This window comes from Danio rerio, chromosome 17 (assembly GCF_049306965.1).
Source record: "Danio rerio strain Tuebingen ecotype United States chromosome 17, GRCz12tu, whole genome shotgun sequence".
In the NCBI taxonomy this organism is placed as follows: Eukaryota; Metazoa; Chordata; class Actinopteri; order Cypriniformes; family Danionidae; genus Danio; species Danio rerio.
Window position 1 is genome coordinate 49,879,363 of NC_133192.1, and position 18,965 is coordinate 49,898,327.

The 18,965-nt window shown below is 42.0% G+C and overlaps 1 protein-coding gene across 3 annotated transcripts in view; it reads left to right on the forward strand.

Annotated features, from left to right (window-relative positions):
* The window catches only part of tmem63c (transmembrane protein 63C), a 143,213-nt gene that overhangs the window by 111,642 nt on the left and 12,606 nt on the right, over positions 1-18,965 (forward strand). For all 3 annotated transcript variants that reach the window (XM_005158882.5, XM_068214295.2, NM_001159836.1), the window contains 2 exon segments: positions 2,960-3,065; positions 7,549-7,716. In XM_005158882.5, the coding sequence (XP_005158939.1) occupies positions 2,960-3,065; positions 7,549-7,716 (274 nt within the window).

The window sequence follows — 18,965 nt, forward strand, 5'->3', positions numbered from 1 at the left end:
CCCCCGAAATTGCCAGATTAGTGTTGTGCTCTCTTTCCTTCAAGAGAAGTTGGACAGCAGGCTGTCGCCCTCCACTCTCAAGGTTTACGTGGCCGCCATCTCCGCTTATCATAGCGCGGTAGCTGGCGGCACCGTGGGAAAGCATAACCTGGTCATCCAGTTCCTTAGGGGTGCTAGGCGAATTAATCCATCTCGCCCCCCTCTCATGCCCTCTTGGGATCTCGCCCTCGTTCTCACGAGTCTGCGATCCGATCCCTTTGAGCCACTCGAATCAGTATCTCTAAGATTTCTGTCCCTGAAGACAGCTCTGCTGGTTGCGTTGGCCTCCATCAAGAGGGTCGGGGACCTGGAGGCATTTTCGGTCAGTGACTCGTGCCTGGAATTCGGGCCGGATTACTCTCACGTTATCCTGAGACCCCGCCCCGGTTATGTGCCCAAGGTTCCTACCACCCCCTTTAGAGATCAGGTAGTGAACCTGCAAGCGCTGCCCCCGGAGGAGGCAGACCCAGCCCTTTCTTTACTTTGTCCAGTTCGCGCTCTGCGCATTTATGTGGACCGTACTCAGAATTTTAGATCATCTGAGCAGCTCTTTGTCTGTTATGGCGGTCGGCAGCAGGGAAGTGCCGTATCGAAACAAAGATTATCCCACTGGATTGTGGATGCCATTTCACTCGCTTATTCGAGTCGAGGTCAGCCGTGTCCCCCGGGAGTACGTGCACACTCCACTCGGAGCGTTGCATCCTCTTGGGCGCGTGCATGCGGCGCCTCTCTAACAGACATCTGTAAAACTGCGGGCTGGGCGACACCCAACACATTTGCAAGGTTTTACAATCTGCGAGTGGAGCCGGTTTCCTCAAGGGTATTAGGTAACCCTTTGGTGATTGAGGGACAACTCGGTAGGGTGTTGAAACACGCTTGCTGCGCCATTCTCCCTAACACGGAGGTACGTGCGCCTTTTTTATCTGTCAGTAAAGTTCCCCGTCAGGTGAGCCCTGCAGATTCCTCCGTGGCCCCCAGCACTGACTCAGCGGAGGAGTCACTTGCTGGCCCACTACGTTGTAGGTCTGCCCGCTGGTCAGCCCGCGTTTTGGGTATAGGTGCCTGCTATGCGTGATCCCCACTAGGCGATCCCATATGCTTATTCCGCCACGGTTAAGTCCCCCCCCTGGGCGGACCCGTGTCTTCCCTCTCCGCTAACCACTCTTTGCTATGCGTACTCCCCCTTTTTAGGGCTAGTCCATAGGTAAATTCTGCCATCTATCCCCCCCTTGGGTAACGGATGGCCTCCGCAGCGTCCTCCCTATCGGGATTGCACGCTTCCCAACGTACTGTCGTATTTCCTAGAATTATCTAGATGCTCACGACTTCCCAAAAAATATATCTAATTCCGTAAAACTTCTGTTGAAGTAGGATAAATTAGGGCCAGGGACACGTTGGAGGACCGCGCCCCCCATGATGTGGGTGCGTCACGCTTGCTTGACTATCTCCTCATCGGGGGTGTTGGTAAGGTGCAGTCATTATGGCGCTTTCCATATTCTCCCATTCATGGCACTGAAGTTCCCCAACCGAAGGGGAACGTTCGAGGTTACAGAAGTAACCCTTCGTTCCCCGAGGAGGGGAACGGAAGTGCCATATTCCGTCGTCATAATGACTGTCCCTTAGCTGTTTGAAAGTCTCTTCAGCTTAAAAGGATGGCGTCTGCTGGCTTCAGGTGTGCTTATATGCTGAGATGATTGCAGATGTCGCACACCTGCGCAAGCTTACGCTGCCAATTAATTTCATTCATTGGCCCGTTCAATACTCTCCAGATAAGCGGCTTCTGATACGAATCCTCCCATTCATGGCACTTCCGTTCCCCTCCTCGGGGAACGAAGGGTTACTTCTGTAACCTCGAACGATATCTCTGTTGATGGATGGTATTTAATGTCACATTCAGACTCATAATCTTAAAATGTGAGCAAAATCAGCCGTTTTATCATCACTTTAGAAATTACGCTATAGAGGATCATTCAAATACCAGCTCTAAAGTGACGTTGGTAAATTAGTAATGGCTTCTGCTGTTCTGACGTCAGCTGCAGATGTGAGTGAAGGGCGGAAAAAAGTAGTTCCTAATACAAAAGGGTTTTAGACTCTCCGTTTTTGATTTTCTTTTTTATATACACGATTGTGCCATCAAACTGTTGTATAAACGCAATATCACACTCGTAGCTGTGCGATATGGCTGTATATCGGCACTGGTGGGACGCTAAGACAGTCGCCCTGCAGCTTCATGCCAACGCACGCCTCCCACTAGTGCTGATATACAGCCATATCACACTGCTACGAGTGTGATATTGATCATATATACACACACACACAAACACACACGCACACACAGTTGAAGTCTAAATTATTAGCCCCCCTGAATTATTAAACCTGTTTATTTTTTCCCCAATTTCTGTTTAATGGAGAGATTTTTTTCAACACATTTCTAAACAAAATAGTTTTAATAACTCATTTCTAATAACTGATTTATTTTATCTTTGTCATGATGACAGTAAACAATATTTGACTAGATATTTTTCAAGACACTTCTACACAGCTTAAAGTGACATTTAAAGGCTTAACTATGTTAATTAGATTAACTAGGCAGGTTAGGGTAATTAGGCAAGTTATTGTATATTGATGGTTCGTTCTGTAGACTTCGGTAGATCGAAAAAATATATAGCTTAAAGGGGCTAATAATTTTGAAATTAAAGGTTGTCTTTTTTGTCAGACACTGCAATTTATTTATTTTTTAATGATTTTTTATTCAAATCATTCTAAATTGCATTCACTGTTATTTTAAACACTAAAAATATGTAAAGCTTCTGCATTTTGCTCTTTTTCCATATAATCACGGCTGAAAATGATTATCAGGCACTCCCAAAAAAAGAGCCAATAAATACTTTAGCCACCTCTTTCTCCTTTCTCCCCTCAGAGTCAGGCCTATGAGTTTCAGTTTGGTCTGGAATACGCCTGGACCATGTGTATATTTTCAGTCAGCATGACCTACAGCATCACCTGCCCCGTCATCGTACCTTTTGGTGAGTCTGAGTATGCTTTTTACTTCACCACAAACCGACCTTTTCTTTTAGCACTCCTTGTTCCATGCCCCAATTCTTCTTTCCTCCTAATTTGTGCTCAAACCCATTTGTCTCCTCTGCACCATTTGTGTGGTGTGTTTCTTTTGCTCTCATATCCTCTGTTGCCTGCAGCTCTCTCTTTGTCTGCCTTTATTTCTTCTTTCCGTCAGCCTTCATTTCTACCTCTGTGAGTGTTCTGATACCTCAGTCAGTGTGTGGGAGTCAGAGCCGTATCTCCAACAACATCTCAGTATCGCGGTGTGACATGGCCGCTAGGTGTGAACCCGCTGTAGTCTTCCAGACGCTGCGACCCGTCTAGCCAAGATCCAGACGCCCACTCCACGCCTGTTCTGTCACCAATACACACCATGACTGTTTATTTACTATACGCTGACATCCATCATCATCATTTTTCATTTACTTCTGAATTTATCTGCCAACTTGCATTCATGTGTGGTCTGGGTAAACAGGTAAATACTATACCTGTGAGGTAAGGTCCTAAGAGCAATATTTGGGTTTGATGAACCCAGAATAACAAATGTCTTAGCCAGTCAGTGTTTGTTTGCACTTTGACTAACTCACCAAGTTACTTTACTTCCAAGGTGCTCTGTAAAATAAGATGATTCTGCGTTTTAGATTTTTCTACATGATTTTGTTAGTTTAAACAACTTGCACTCTCTAAACTTGCTAATTGAACTTAACATGGTAAGTTTTCACTGTCTCAACTACAGTTGAAGTCAGAATTATTAGCCCCCCCTTTTATTTTTTATTTTTTAAATATTTCCCAAATGATGTTTACCAGAGCAAGGAAATTTTCACAGTATGTCTTATAATATTTTTTTTCTTCTGGAGAAAGTATTATTTGTTTTATTTTGGCTAGAATAAAATCAGTTTTTTAATTTTTTAAAAATCACTTTAAGGTCAAAATTATTAGCCCTGTTAAGCATTATATTTTTTGATTGTCTACGAAACAAACCATCATTATACAATAACTTGCCTATATACCCTAACATGCCTAGTTAAGGAGCCCCTATCATACATTAAAAAAGGGTCATATTTTGGTTTTAAGAGTCTCCAACACCAGGCTGATATGCATGCAAGGTCAAAAAAACACTTTCATGGTCTTTTAATAAGCATTTATGATTCGTTCAGCGATTCATTTGTTCCCAAACCTATCCTTAGCGTGAAGCTAATCTGCGATGATTGGATCAGTATGTTGTAATTGGTCGACAGCGTTCAGCGTGAGACAGAGTAAAATGCCCCCCACGGCTTATCAACATTATTGAAGAAGTCAGAGTGCATAGTGTATTTGTGAGCATACCTGCCAACACTCCTGTTTTTCCCGGGAGTCTCCCGTATTTCAGGCCCATCTCCAGCCACCAACTCATTTTGTTATTTATTCTGGAAACTCCCATAATTTTAACCACCCCATCTCCCCCCAATCCTCAACATTTTGGTACGGTCTGTGAAACCCCTGGGTCGCCAACATTGATATAGGATCATAGTAGTTACTATCACCATAGTACACAGAACCCGGTTCTCACAAGTATTATCAGGGCTGTCGCGTCTATAGAGGCGTTCTAGGCGGCCACCTTGAGCGGAATAGTGAGGGCGGCATCTACGAACTGCCCCCACCCCCCCAACGAATGCCCCATTGTAAGCGTGTAGATTCCAGAAGCATTCGAACTGCACAAGGCAGGGCCTATAATGCTGAGGTATTTTTGCAAAAATAAACCTCAACCACTGACTGTTCACACTTTCATCTTTGGGTAGAGAAAATAACACTAACTTACGTCACACTTTTAATAATATCCAGCTGAGCACAGCATCTTCATGACTTAATTCAACCTGCATCTGCTACAGTGTTTTGTCTTCCTCTTTTTCTTTGCTACTGTTTGTGGGCGGGGCCACATGTTTAAATTTTCCTGGGTTTGGGTGTGCAACAATTGGGTGGGGCTTACGTTTTATATCATTGTCATGCCAAAAAGGCTATAGACTCATTATCAAGATGATTCATTTGAAGCACTATGAGTCGACTCTTTTATAAATGAATCAGTAGTTTTAAATACTGTGCACTTTCAGGTTTAAGCCTTACCTGATCATTTTTGAAAACCCATAATAGGGGCTCTTTACCCTAATTAACCTAGTTAAGCCTTTAAACGTCACTTTAAGCTGCATAGAAGTGTCTTAAAATATCTTGTAAAATATTATTTACTGTCATCATGGCAAAGATAAAATAATTCAGTTATTGGAAATGAGTTATTAAAACTATTATGTTTAGAAATGTGTTGAAAAAAATCTTCTCTCCGTTAAACAGAAATTGGTTAAAAAAAACAAGGGGTCTAATAATTCAGGGCGGCTAATAATTCTGACTTTAACTGTAGTCTGATTTTAGCTGACTAAGCTTGGGTGTTTGTTGCTTCAACTTGAGTTACGATTGTCCCTGCAGTTACTTTGTAAGAACAATTCTTTTGTAAGTTAAATGACTATATAATGAAAATTGTAAAGACATCTATAGTAGTTGGGGTTCATTTTATTACCTGCCTATTATCAAGATATTAACTGTTTAGTTATAAATTATGAACTTTTTCTGCATTACTAATCTTACACAAAACCGAAACCCAACTTCTACCTTACTAACTATTAATAAACAGCTAATTAGTAGTTTATTACGCTAGTAGTGTTAGTAAAAGTTGCAGTAGATGATCTGCCAGAATGCTAGCATTATCATAATAGCTTAAAAATTTTACAACCCTCCCCTGCTGTCCAAAGCCAGGCCTCCTTAAGTCATGAACACACAAACGCGCACTGATTGGATATAACACTAATTCAGGGTTTGAAAAATTTTTGATTCTGCCTTTTTTGCCAGAAGCCTTTTCAGAAACAATCTTTCTTTTCATGCATACAAGGCCACGTTGGTCTGTCGGAAAGAAGTTCAGATTGATGCAGAGTTTGCCTGATGTTGTCTCTGTCAGCGGTAAATGCGTGCTTCTGCTTAAAAAGGCTGCACCGAAATTCAAATTTAAATTTGTTGACAGACAGTTTGAGATACCTGACGTAATTGAGTTATTTGTCGCTCCGGCAATTTTTAAATAAATGAACATTTTTTAGTTTATGCCTCACCCAGAATATAAAAATACATATAAATACATTTAGATCATTTACTATTGGAATGTGGAGAGACTTTCAACCAGCAAAACACAACTTGTTTCTGAAGACAATCACCTACTGCATCTTTAATGGTTTGTTAAACTAAAGTGTTACCAGAAAATCTGCTAGATTAAGTTTTTGTCAACTTAAACACCAGTAAATAGAAAATGTAAGTTAACCTATAAAAGTAAACTTTTAGGTCAACTATAACTTAGTCAACTAATAAATCTAAAGGTAAATATATTTACTAAGTGTTAAATAAATCATACTTAACTGAGTAAATTCAAAAAGATAACTAAAATGTTAAAAAAATGTGTGTACAATTGCAAAACGTCTAAAGCAAATATGCATTTAATATTTTCATCACAAAAGCCATAAAAGCAGAATTTAGACAAAGGTAGAAGGGACAGTGGTTGTCTCAGGTAGAGAATATTATTAGGACATTAACCACTTGGTAAAATCTGGACAATCAGATTTTAACACCTTTATACAAAAGCATTGGCACTGTACCAGCTTAGAAGGCTTCACAATTTGTTTTAAGGAACAATTCTTGCTATTATCAAATCATTAAGCATGACTTTTGCCTCAACAAACACTTACAGTAATCTACTGCTTATTAGTAGATATTAAAAGTACAACAGGAGATCTTGAAAAATGCTATCATTAGCCTGATAGCACAGAAAGCCTACTCTGCAAATCACCATCCAAAGCCACACCTCCTGAACACATGAACGCGCTCTAGACAACATCACTACAACATCACTAGAAAACTACATCATGCAACATTCACCAGAGAGAAAACTTTATTACAATACCAAATTTTGTAAAAAAGGTAGGTTGTTGATGTTTGTCGCCATTTTCTGTCTGAACCGTGTCAGTGAACATGCTGACTTTCTGTTTAAACAAGGGATGCAGTTGCATATTTTAACAAATTTTCATGCCCAAACGTTTGTGATTGGACAAACTTTTCTTGGTCCTACACCTTTTTACAGAATATTAAAATATATATAAATACATTTTTAACAATTCATTTAATGATCGCTATCAGGATGTGAGGAGACTTTCAACCAGCGCAATAACTAAAGTTTCTGAAGAAAATCACCAGTTGCACCCGAAAGATAGTGGTCTCAAAATTGGGTTTAGGTATTTAAAATAAGATCATGCAGTATATGTATAAGTACTTATAACAGCCAATATCTTAATAATAGGCAGGTAATAAACCACTAGTTAATAGTGAGAATGTGTTACTAAAAGAGAAGATTAATTGATAACTCCTACTTTTCATTTTTTGCAGGGTTGTTGTACCTGGTATTGAAGCATATGGTGGATCGGTATAATATCTACTATGCCTACACACCCACAAAGCTCAACCAGCGGATCCATGCGGCCGCCATCAGTCAAGTTGTTGTGGCGCCCATTCTCTGCATGTTCTGGCTGCTGTTCTTCTCTGTGCTTCGACTCGGTAGGTTCAAACAGAAATATATATCTGCCCCTGTTTTCAAGTGGATCTCAAATCCCACTTCAAATGTACTATGTAGTTATATTAATTTTATATATAGATAAATACAAAACAATTAGCCCTCCTGTGAAATTTTTATTCATTTCAAACATTTCCCAAGTGCTGTTTATTGGAAAGAAGATTTTGTTCAACATGTTTTTTAATATATTATAGTTTTAATAACTAAATTATTTTGTATTTTCCATGATGAAAGTTACTTTGCAAGAAACTTTTCAGCTACAGCAAAAGAGTCATTTAAAGGTTTATTAGGTTAGCTAAACTGTATACATTAGATTTTCTGCATTTTCATGAGCTTATGATATTTAATATGGAACTGTACATAAATATTGTGGAAGGTTATGTTAAAGCCATACAATTATACACAGCACTATAATTCAGTTGTACGTGCAAAATAATTTAATAAGTTTCAATAATTTATTCACCAAAATTTACCATGACTGCAGCAAAATTCAAATAGAAAAATTTGATCAAAAGATAAAATTATTTTGCTGCTTTTTTACATTTTTTATTTATTTTTCAGAATAAAGTGAAAAAAAGTTAAATAAAATGGTAAAATCTGTTATTCGGTAAATGCAAAAAAAATTTTTTTACTGTATATGCAAGTTTGGGTAATTAGTAGGGCTGTCAAAATTAGTGCGTTAACACATGCTATTCAATTGAAATATTTAACACGATATAAAAAAAAATTAGGCAATTAACGCACTTGCAGTTTTTTTTTTTTTAGTTTCTGTCGTGGCCGACGTGTGTTCAGGGCAAGCGCGTCCATAAATGCGACCTCCTCTTCCCTCCTGGTCCTCACTTTCATCCGCGAACCGGTTACTTTTTTTTCACTTTTGGGTTAAGGGCGTTGAGATCGCCGTTTACCTAGAGTGCCAGTTCAGCTTGCTCCGGTACCGTGCATGTGTTTAACATGCAAAGAAATATTGATAAGACCAAGAAAGCGCTTTTAGAAGGAAAGTTTCAGTATAAAACAATTAATGTCGCATCACCAGGCGTTTCCTCCAGAGTTACATGTAATTTCGGGTATTTCATTTTTAATCTTTAGACTTTAACTGCAGTTCAGCAGTTCACTTTTATTCAGCAACATATTGTTCACGCCCCACTCAACTGTTGGATGAAAATATGAAGTAAGGACTGCTGGAGGAGTGCTGTTTTAATGGAAGTTGATACCGCATGGCGAACAGTAAAAAACCTCAGCATTTCGTGACTCGGGTGGTCCTTTAAGGTAATCAAAAATTGCTGCTTACATGGTAAAGTCCTAATTAGCATTACCCTTAATCATAAAATCTGAGTATTGGTGTCCATGTATATGTACTCAGAAAGTGCCAGATGATGTCGCAAGCTTTCAAAGACAGCCCATTCCTCTGCCTTTAAGTAGATTTCATGCGCTCGCAAATGTGTCATTAAGTTTGACGTGTTTCCCCCCTACACACAACTTTTGTAAAGCGACTACCTCACGTTGCTGTGTCAGAATCCTTGCTTGTAAAATACAGCCATATTTTAGAAAGCTAAGTTTAAGCAAATTTGATGAACGTGATCGTGCGTGTTGATGAATTTGAAGGGTGTCGCTCACCGGGTGGGCTGTACTACATGCGTTTTCTGTGTGTATGTATGCGTGTGTGAGTTTCCTAACAACAGGAGCAAACGCATGACATTGCTGACGTTGTCAAAAGTCTCTTTAAATCATTCTACATGTATTCTATAGTCTTTGCGGCGTCCGTATCCCTCAAAGCTGTTCAGAATTAGATGTTGAGAGATTGTGTGACCAAAGTCCCTGTAAGAAGTCTATAGTCTTTGGTACGTTCCTTTGATGTACCCCTTGGCCACATTGTCCCCTGATAATTTCAATAGACTGGACTGTCTTAGCAACTGGCTAAATGTTAAGGAGGACTAAGCAAAATTGTTCCTACTTTATAATTAATGTTCTCAACTCGCAATACAACTTTACAATGAGTACAATTGTTTGTATTTAATTCTTTTATTATTATTATTATTTTCCATTTTTCTTATTTGCAATGCCTGTATTTTGGCATTGATTTTTTTTTTTATTCAAATGGCACTTACATGCCTGTGTTTTCATTTCTGTAATAAATATGGCTTTTCACGGTTAATCATGATTAATTACAAAAAAAGTGTGATTAATTAATTAAGTAGTTGACAACTCTAGTAATTAGGCAAGTTATTGGACGACAGTAGTTTTTTCTGAAGCTGTATGAAAAAAAACTCCTTTAAAAAAATGAAAAACTGCTTTTATTCCAGTCAAACAAACAAAAAAGAAAGAATACTTTTAAATTTTCCTTTCTAAATTTAAGATCACTTGATACAGAGTTACATTAATATAGAAACGTATTAATTGATTTTGAGAAATGGCTGTTATTAATAGAAAATCTGTTTAACCAAACTGACTAATGAAAATGCTCGTTAAAAAATAAATTGGATTGCAATTTTTCTTGATTTACTTTACAATTTGTGTTATATTATTATCTATTTATTTCTCTATAGTCCAAGGACTTTGCACTGTAAAAATATCAGTGATTTCTAATTATTAATGATTTTGAATTGATTAATTGGCCTTTATCTCTGTTCTATTAACTTTAGATTTTGAAAAAATGTTTAAAAAAATTTACTTTTATCGACATTTTTTGTCATTTGAGCCAATATACATACAGTATAGGTTGGTCATAAAAAAAGATCTAAAATTATGGAAATGAGCTGCCTGAACTTGATTTTGGTTTTTTGACATATTTATTTTTCCTATACAATATAATCTTTTAGACTACTAAATAAAAGTCACTTTTGCACAGTGTGAAGCAGAGATCAAAGTCCTAAAATGCAGTTCTGAAGTACAAACTAAAGACACCCATGAATCACAAAGTGCAGGCGACTGTTAATTAACAGCTTTATTACAGTTTGTGGTATCACTAAGAATATTGGGTGTTGATTGATGTTACACAGTATCCAAACTAGACAAAATAGCCAAGTCAATCAATGAGCAACAACATATTTAGCAAATTCATGTGTACCATAGGCCTGTCAAGTTTAAAACTGTTTTAGGTTTGTTTTAATTCAACATGGCTATTTAAGTTAAACTGTAATAACCACATATTAACCTTGATTTTTGCTATATCTTCAAATAAAAAAGTTAGGACAGTATGGAAAAAGTAAATAAAAAAGAAAGTAGCAATTTCCAAATTTACTTTGACTTGTATTTCATTGCAGACAATACAACAAACATTATTTAATGTGTTCCCCATGATTTTTAATTTATTTTATTTTTAAAAAATAAACATGTATTCCAATTTTAGTTCCCCTTCATTGGAACGACGATGTGTGTCTAGATAAAGATACTTTGGGAGATCGCTAGACGACGAATCACTCAGATCAGTAAGAAAACGGGCCTTTGAATGCCAAATGAATAGGCAGAGCTCAGCTACACAGGTGCCAGCAATTAAGCATTAACAGAGTATATCAGTTGGCGCGTGTGAAGTGAGCATTAGATTTTCGCTTCAGAGCCTCACACTACAGACTAAAGAGTACCTCTGCTAAGCTGATTTCTTTAAGAAAGCAATATTCCTACCAGTGTGTGCGACAAAATGTGACAGCAGCGGTCAGCAGGCTTCTTTCCCATCCCCTGGACTTCTCGCAGGTAGCTAAAAGAGCAGTTTTCACTAAAAAAGTACATCCTAAGAGAGCAACATGGTCGAGCAATACTTCCTTTTCAAGACACTTTCCAACTGTGCAGTTATGAATGCGTTTATGAACAGGTCCAGCATGTGAGGGTATGGCTATTGCGCAGTTGAGATCGTGGCTTGGAAGCCAACCCTTTTGCTCCCCGTGAATGTGGTTAGCAACGGGCAGATCTGGGGATCACAGTGGGGGTTTATCCGTTGTCACCGGGCCCACAGACCCCCACTCCTCCATAGCACGCCCTAGTGGCAGCTTCAAGTGTTTGTTTCAGTTTATCCCCTGGGATGCCCGTGCCTCCGCATGATTACACAGCCGATCAGACGTCCAGAGCGACATTGGAGGGAGAGCTTTCATGCTCAGATGACAGACAAGGCTATCTACCACACTCCGGGGTGAAATGTGTGGCGACTGATCTCATGTCAGACACGATAGCTGGGCTTCCTGTGCTGCTTCCATGTAGTTAGAGATGGCTAGACCCCATTTTTACCGATAGGCCAACTAGAGGGACGTGTGCAACATGTGGGCGGATATAGGATTAATCTTCCAAGCTCCTCCCGGGGTGCACAACGAGCACATGCAGGCGTAGAGGGCATTTTTCTCTGCCCAGTTCTCATGTGCTTCCACCTTCACCTCCCTTGATAAGCTGAGACCCCCGTTCAAGGTGGGTGGGTTATCTGTGTCCCTCACGGCCAGAGGCCACACCGTTTCGGGCCATGCTGCTTCTGCCCTGCATCACTGTACACTGTATGTGGATGATGGGCACACAGTGGTCCGAAAATGCCACCCTTGGATTAATTTGATTTCTTGGCAGGCCCATATCCAAGGTAGGCCTCTTTGACGACACTATCTGGGAATTTATCCAGGAGTCCTTGGTGGTGAGAGAGCAGCTATGCGCGATGGAGCAGGTCATCTCGTGGTGGGCTCAAAAAACTGCTCCTCCACCGCACCTGTCCGCACTGGCTGTTCTTCACCGAGAGCGCTCTTTCCGAGGCTCCAGGATGCTCCACCGTCACAGCACATTCCACTGACTAGTCCACAGGAAGTTGATGCTCCATCACTAAGCAGCTTTTTTTCTGTATCATCAGCCGAAGGGAAGTGCCGTATCAAAGCAGAGGTTGGTCCAATTGATAGCCATCGCCCCTGTCTAGTTGTGCCTCTCTAACAATACTGTTGAGCTGCAGCCTGGGCAACACCTAACACATTTGCAAGGTTTTATAATCTTCGAGTGGTGCCATTTACTTCTGAGGAAATACTTTATTTTGATGGTTCATTTGAGTATTAGTATACTGTCTGTTTAATATCTGTTGATACATGTACTCAAAAGACAGGTAACTGACTATAAGAAACTTTGCAGGTACATTTCACCTTACACTTAACCTAACCATAAATCCAACCCTACCCCCAACCTAACAGTCTACTTATAATCTAATGAGAATTAATTAGCATGCAATGTAAAATAAACCGTCAAAATAAAGTATGACTGCTCCTGATTACTGGGTAACCCTGGTCATTCAGTAAAACACTAAACTCAGTGTAAAAACGATTGTTGCGCCATGCTGCCAAACATGGAGATACGTGCACTTATTCTGCTCTGCTAAGTAAGTTCCTCATTTGGTGAACCCTAAAGAGCTCCTCTAAGGCCCCCAGCACCTGACTCAGTGGAGGAGCCGATTTTAAATTCTTTCAAATTTTTTTAAAGGGCCTAGGGTATGTTGATAGGTTGCACCTTTGATGATGCTTGTGCGCTCACGCTATGCTTGGCAAACTTCACATCAAAGGCATGACATGCTTATCTGCTGTGGCATTTTCCATACATTCTTCCAAAGTGTCTTTATCTAGACACGTCAGAGTTCCCATTAAGGGGGGACGTTTCAGTAATGAATGTAACCCTCGTTCCCCGAATAGGGAACTGAGACTTGTGTCTCTGAGGCCACAGCAGCTGAGACTCCAGTCGTTAGCTGAGTGATTGCCTTTTCAGCAGGCAAAAAATCAAGTGCTCACTTCACAGGTGCTAGCTGATATACTCTGTTAATGATTAATTGCTGGGCACCTGCAGAGCCAAACTCTTCCAATTCATTTGGCATTCATTGGTCCGTTTTCTTACTTTTCAGAGTGATTAGACATTTATTGGTCCCCTAAAGTGTCTTCATCTAGACACACGTCTCCGTTCCCAAGAGGAACAAGGGTTATGTTCGTAGCTGAGACGTTCTTGCAACACATTTAAAAAAACCGATGAAACAGTAAAGCATTTACCACTTAATTTTGTAATTTTGCCATTCATTTTCACAATACTTAAAAGATATTTAGGGACTGAAGACACCAAGTGATAAATTGTTTCGGGGAATTTTATCCCATTCTTCCTGCCAACAAGTCTTAAGGTGGGCAACAGTACGAGTTCTTCGTTGTTGCATTTTGCGCTTCAAATGTGTCAAAATTTTGCATTTCAAAATGTGCTGCTACACATTCAGGCCAGTGAAATACCTGTATCCTTTTCCTTGGCAGCCAGGACTTTGTAATATGTGCAGAATGTTATTTTGCATTGTCTTGTTGAAATATGCTTAGGTGTCCCTGGAAAAGAAGGCATCATATTGTGCTCCAAAATCTCTATGTACTTTTCAGCATTAATGGTTCCATCACAAAAGTGTAAGGTACCTTTGCCAAGGGCACTGACACAACCCCATTCCATGACAGACCCTGGCTTTTGGACTTTTTGCTCGTAGCAGTCTGGATGATCAATTTCAGCACACATTGTCAGTTTTTTTCCCAAAAAATACCTAAAATACAGATACATCTGACCACAGTACATGTTTTCACTGTGTAATAGCTTATCTCAGATGCCAAAGAAGTCGACAGCGATTCTGGACACTGTTAACATAGGGCTTCAATTTGGTGCAGTAAAGTTTTAACAGCCATTTGTGGATATAACTACATATTGTGGTACTTGACAAAGGTTTGTCAACATAGTCCTGAGCCCATGTGGTGATATTGCTTATAGATAAATGACAATTCTTGAAGCAGTGGCGTCTAGGAGATTATGATATTTCAGCTTAGGCTTGCATCCTTGTTTTTGTGCACTAAAAAATTCCTCCCGTTCGGATCACTACGAGTTTATGTTGAGTTGATCAACTCAGGGATTCATTTAGAAGTATCAATCACTTTAATTTTTATAAAACAGGCCGATAGAATGCCCATGAGATTGGCAAGCGCAGCTCTCGCAGGTGCAGCCACTCCGCAATTAGGCGTATAAAAGGCTGCATGCAAGAGGAGCTCCTCAGGCTTTGTTACAGAGCCTCACTCGCGCATGAAGCCTTTTCTAAAAGCTACAAAAAGCAGTGGTGTGTGTGGCACTTCAGCAATGCTGGTCTGGGTCCCATTCCTGTCTGCCTCACAGGTTTCCGGTAAGTGTTTTTAAGAAGCACACAGCAGTCCTTTAAGAGCAGTTTCCTCTAAAAATTCAACATGCCTTCTGGCCCGTGCATTTCTGGATGCTGGGGTTCCCTGCTCCCAAAGAATTGTTCGAGTACTATGTGGCGTATCTGGGCAACTAGCATGTCAATGCAATGCTCGGGAACAAATCATACTCTTGTTGCGAGGTGCAAACCACCTCTGTACCTCCCTGTATTGCGGGGGACCAGAGGCTTTCAACTGGAACTCAATTGCCGGCTAATCCCTGCAGTCCTCTTGTTTCTGATCAGCGTGCCCCATCAAGGACTTGACTGATACTGCATTTGCTTCCTCCAGGATCACTGATTTATCGTTTGATGACTCAGGTGACCAGATGTTCTTTGCAGCATCAGAGGGTGGGCTCTCCATTACTGATGACAGTCCCGATCCGCTTCCACCCTCTGGGGTGCCTGTGGTTTCAGATCAGGAATCAGACGTGGTGGCTATGCTTTTCCGGGTGGCCATGGCGGTTGGTCTGGAGATTTCACTGTAAAACCCTCTCAGATCCCCTGTCCCCTTCCTTCCAGAAGTGCATGAGAAGCTTATTCAGGCTTGGAAGACCCCAAGGATGAGAGATGTGGACAAAGGTCACTTTCTTGATGCTCTTATTTTACAGGCTGGCCTATTTGGCTACACCGTCGGGGACTTTAACCAGGAATTCTTGGCGGTGAAGGAGCAGTCCAGGGCCATGATGGTCATCTATCAATGGCCCAAGACTAATAAGCTGCCGGTGGCTGCGGCAACTGCTCCTCACCAAGGACATCCCCCTGCATCATCTTTCACCACTTTACAAACGGCCCCCTCTCCATCGGGGTGTCTGTGTTAAGCTTGTAGCAGGAAGGCAACATCCCTGCCTCAGGGTGCTGCTAAGTCCGGTAAACGGCCAGTGAGGCATCCCTAAGACATGCAACCCCAAGGTGAGAGGATCTGCTCACTGAACCATCACTTCCCGCCAAAAGCAACATCTCTCTGCTGGCCTCCGAGCTGGCAGCCCCCAATTCCTTCTTAAAAGAGTGTTTTCCATTTTCTCTGGGTGCACACTCGTAGGTGCTGCAGGTCAGGGATGCACTGCCTTCCACCCATGACCTGTAAAACCCCCCCACCTGTGAAAGCCTCATCCCCGGGCAAGAGTCTGGCTTCTTTGCGTTGTCTAAGGAATAAGGCGAATAAGGCCTCTGGGCCTGCCTGTCCTTCTTTGTAACGTGATGAGGTGGGCCCTCATATCCTGGCAAGCTACCCCATCGCTGGTGCGTCAGTGGTCGTTTCAATGGTGCCTATCGTGCGGGCTCTGCTGGTGTGGTTAGCGATGCTCAGCCCATCACGGTGGGTTATTTGGTCAAACAGACTTGGCTATGTGATTAATTTCGCCCGACCGCCTCCCAAGTACTGGGGCATGCATTTCTCTGTGTTGAGAACCACAGCTACCCCTGTGAATAGATTACAGTCCTACTGGCGAAAGACACAATCGAGCTAGTCCCTCCAGTCGACATAAAGGCCATGTTCTACAGCCCATACTTTATTGTGGTCGAGGTCAATCCTGGATCTGCACGTCCTGAACCGGTATCTGTACAAGATACCATTCAGGATGCTCACACAGAAACACATCACTGTGTGTGTCTGTCTCCAGGGTTGGTCCACAGCTATCAACCTAAAAGACACGTATTTCGAAATCTCAATTTTGCCACGACACTGACTGTTTCTGCGGTTTGTGTTCGAGGGTCAAGCATGGCAGTATAAAGTCCTCCCCCTCGGGCTTTACCTGTCTTTGCAAAGGTCATGGTGGGTGCGTGGAGTGGGTGTCTCTCTGGAGAACTTAACTTGTCAATGCTAACCTGTCTGGAGCTGGCTGGGAAACACGTACTGGTCAGGACAGATAGCACTGCCAGGGCGGTGGCCGCTTCTGCCGCATGTCTCAGCTCACACGCCATCTGCTCCTCTGGAGCCTCATGCAATTCAGATCACTGCATGCCATCCATATTCTGGCTGAGTTTAACCATGCAGCCGATGCACTCTTACAGCAACTCCCGGAACTTCATGGAAGAATGGAGGCTCCACCCTGGTGCAGCCCAGTTGAAATGGAAATGTTTTAGTAAGGCCCAGGTCAACCTGTTCACTTAGCTGAGACCACCCATTGCCAGTGGTTTTATTCCCTGACCAAGGGCTCCCTCAGCACGGATGCACTGGCTCACAGCTGGCCCTGGGATATGCGCAAATATGCGTTCCCCTCTGTTAGCCTGCTTGCACAGACACTGTGCAAGGTCAGGAAGGACGAGAAGCAGATCTTGATTTTTGCGCCTCATTGGCCCAACAGGACCTGGTTCACAGAGCTTACATTCCTCGCGACAACCCCTACCTGGCAGATTCCTCTGAGGACGGACCTTCTTTCTCAGGGAGAGGGCACAATCTGGCACCCACGTCCTGCTCTCTGGAACCTCCACATGTGTCCCATAGATGTGAGGTGGAAGACTTAGGTGACCTACCGGCCTCTGTGGTTAACACCATCACCCAGGCTAGAGGCAGGCCTACACCCTAAGGTGGAGTCTGTTCATTGAGTGGTGTACTTATACCCTCTTGGGACCTCTCTGTGGTCCTATCCAAACTGCGGAGACATCCATTTAAACCTTTCGAGTCAATATCTTTTAAAATCCTGTTGCTTAAGACAGCTCTGTTCAAGAGGGTCCGGCGTTTTTGGTCAACAAATCATGCCTTAGATTTAGACTGGCTAACTCTCATGTTACCCTGAGACCCTGGCCCGGCTACGTGCCCAAGGTTCCTACCACTCCTTTCAGGGTGCAGGCAGTGAACCTACAAGCACTGCCACTGGAGGAGGCAGACCCAGCCCTCTCACTGCTGTGATCTGTCCACCCACTGCGTGTGTACGTTGACCGCACTCAGAGCATAAGATCCACTGAGCAGCTCTTTGTCTGTTTTGGAGGTTGGCAGAAGGGATGTGCTGTATCTAAACAGAGGTTGGTCCACTGGAAATTGGATGCCATCGCCTTTGTGTACCTCAAGGTGAGCCGTGTCCCTCGGGGGTGAGAGCACACTCTACCAGTGGTGTTACCTTCTATTTGGTGTTAGCATGCAGTACCTCTCTAACAGACATCTTAAGAGTAGAACCGATAACTTCCTGGAGGCTGGGTAACACCAGTCATTCAGAAGAAAACTAAGCTCAGTGTCAAAACAACAGGTGCAGGTCTATTACGTTGTTTGTTTGCTTACTGGTCATCCAGTGGTCAAGGTAACTTTGCCAGCTACGTGTGGTTTCCTTTTTAGGTTACACCCATATGCATTACTAGACCATGGTGTGTCCCTTTACCCAGGTGGACCAGTGTCTTCCCTACCAAGCAAACCATCTCTCCATATGTAGTGCTCATTCTACCTAGGGCAAGTCCATATGTGATTCTTTTTACAGGTCTCCCCATTAGGGTAGCAGTGGTCTCTGCAGCGTCCTTCCCCTTTGGGACTGGCATTCTTTCCCATCATATTGTTGTATTCTAGGTAAGCCGCAGCCTAAGTTGCTAGGCATGAATGGTGAGTACGACTTCCCAAAGTATTTCCCCTATTAGGGTAATTAAGGCCAGGGAAGTTGGATGATTACGTTTTTGGTGGTGTTTTGGTGTACATGCTACTTGCCTAACACTCAACACCCCAAAGTGCACGATGGGTTCATCTCTTTTGGCATTTTGAATATTTTCCTTTAGTCGATCCACTTAACATAAACTCATAGTGATAGACTGAGGGCATAGTCATTCCATTGGCCTGTTTTACACAAGTTAAAGAGATTGGTGCTTCTAAGCGAATCCCCTAGCCAACCGACATAAACGTCTCCGTTCCCTCTTTCTCCTAAGTGTTTAATTATGCTAAGCATTGTTGATGGTGAAATATACAAATGTCTCTCTGTTTTTTTAGGAACATTGTTTTTGAACATTTCAATAATTTTCTCACGTATTTGTTGGCAAACTGGCGATCTTCAGCCCATCTTTTCCTAAAGGACTAGACCTTTCTTGGATGCTGCTTTTGTACCAAATCATAATTACAATCACCTGTTGACATCACCT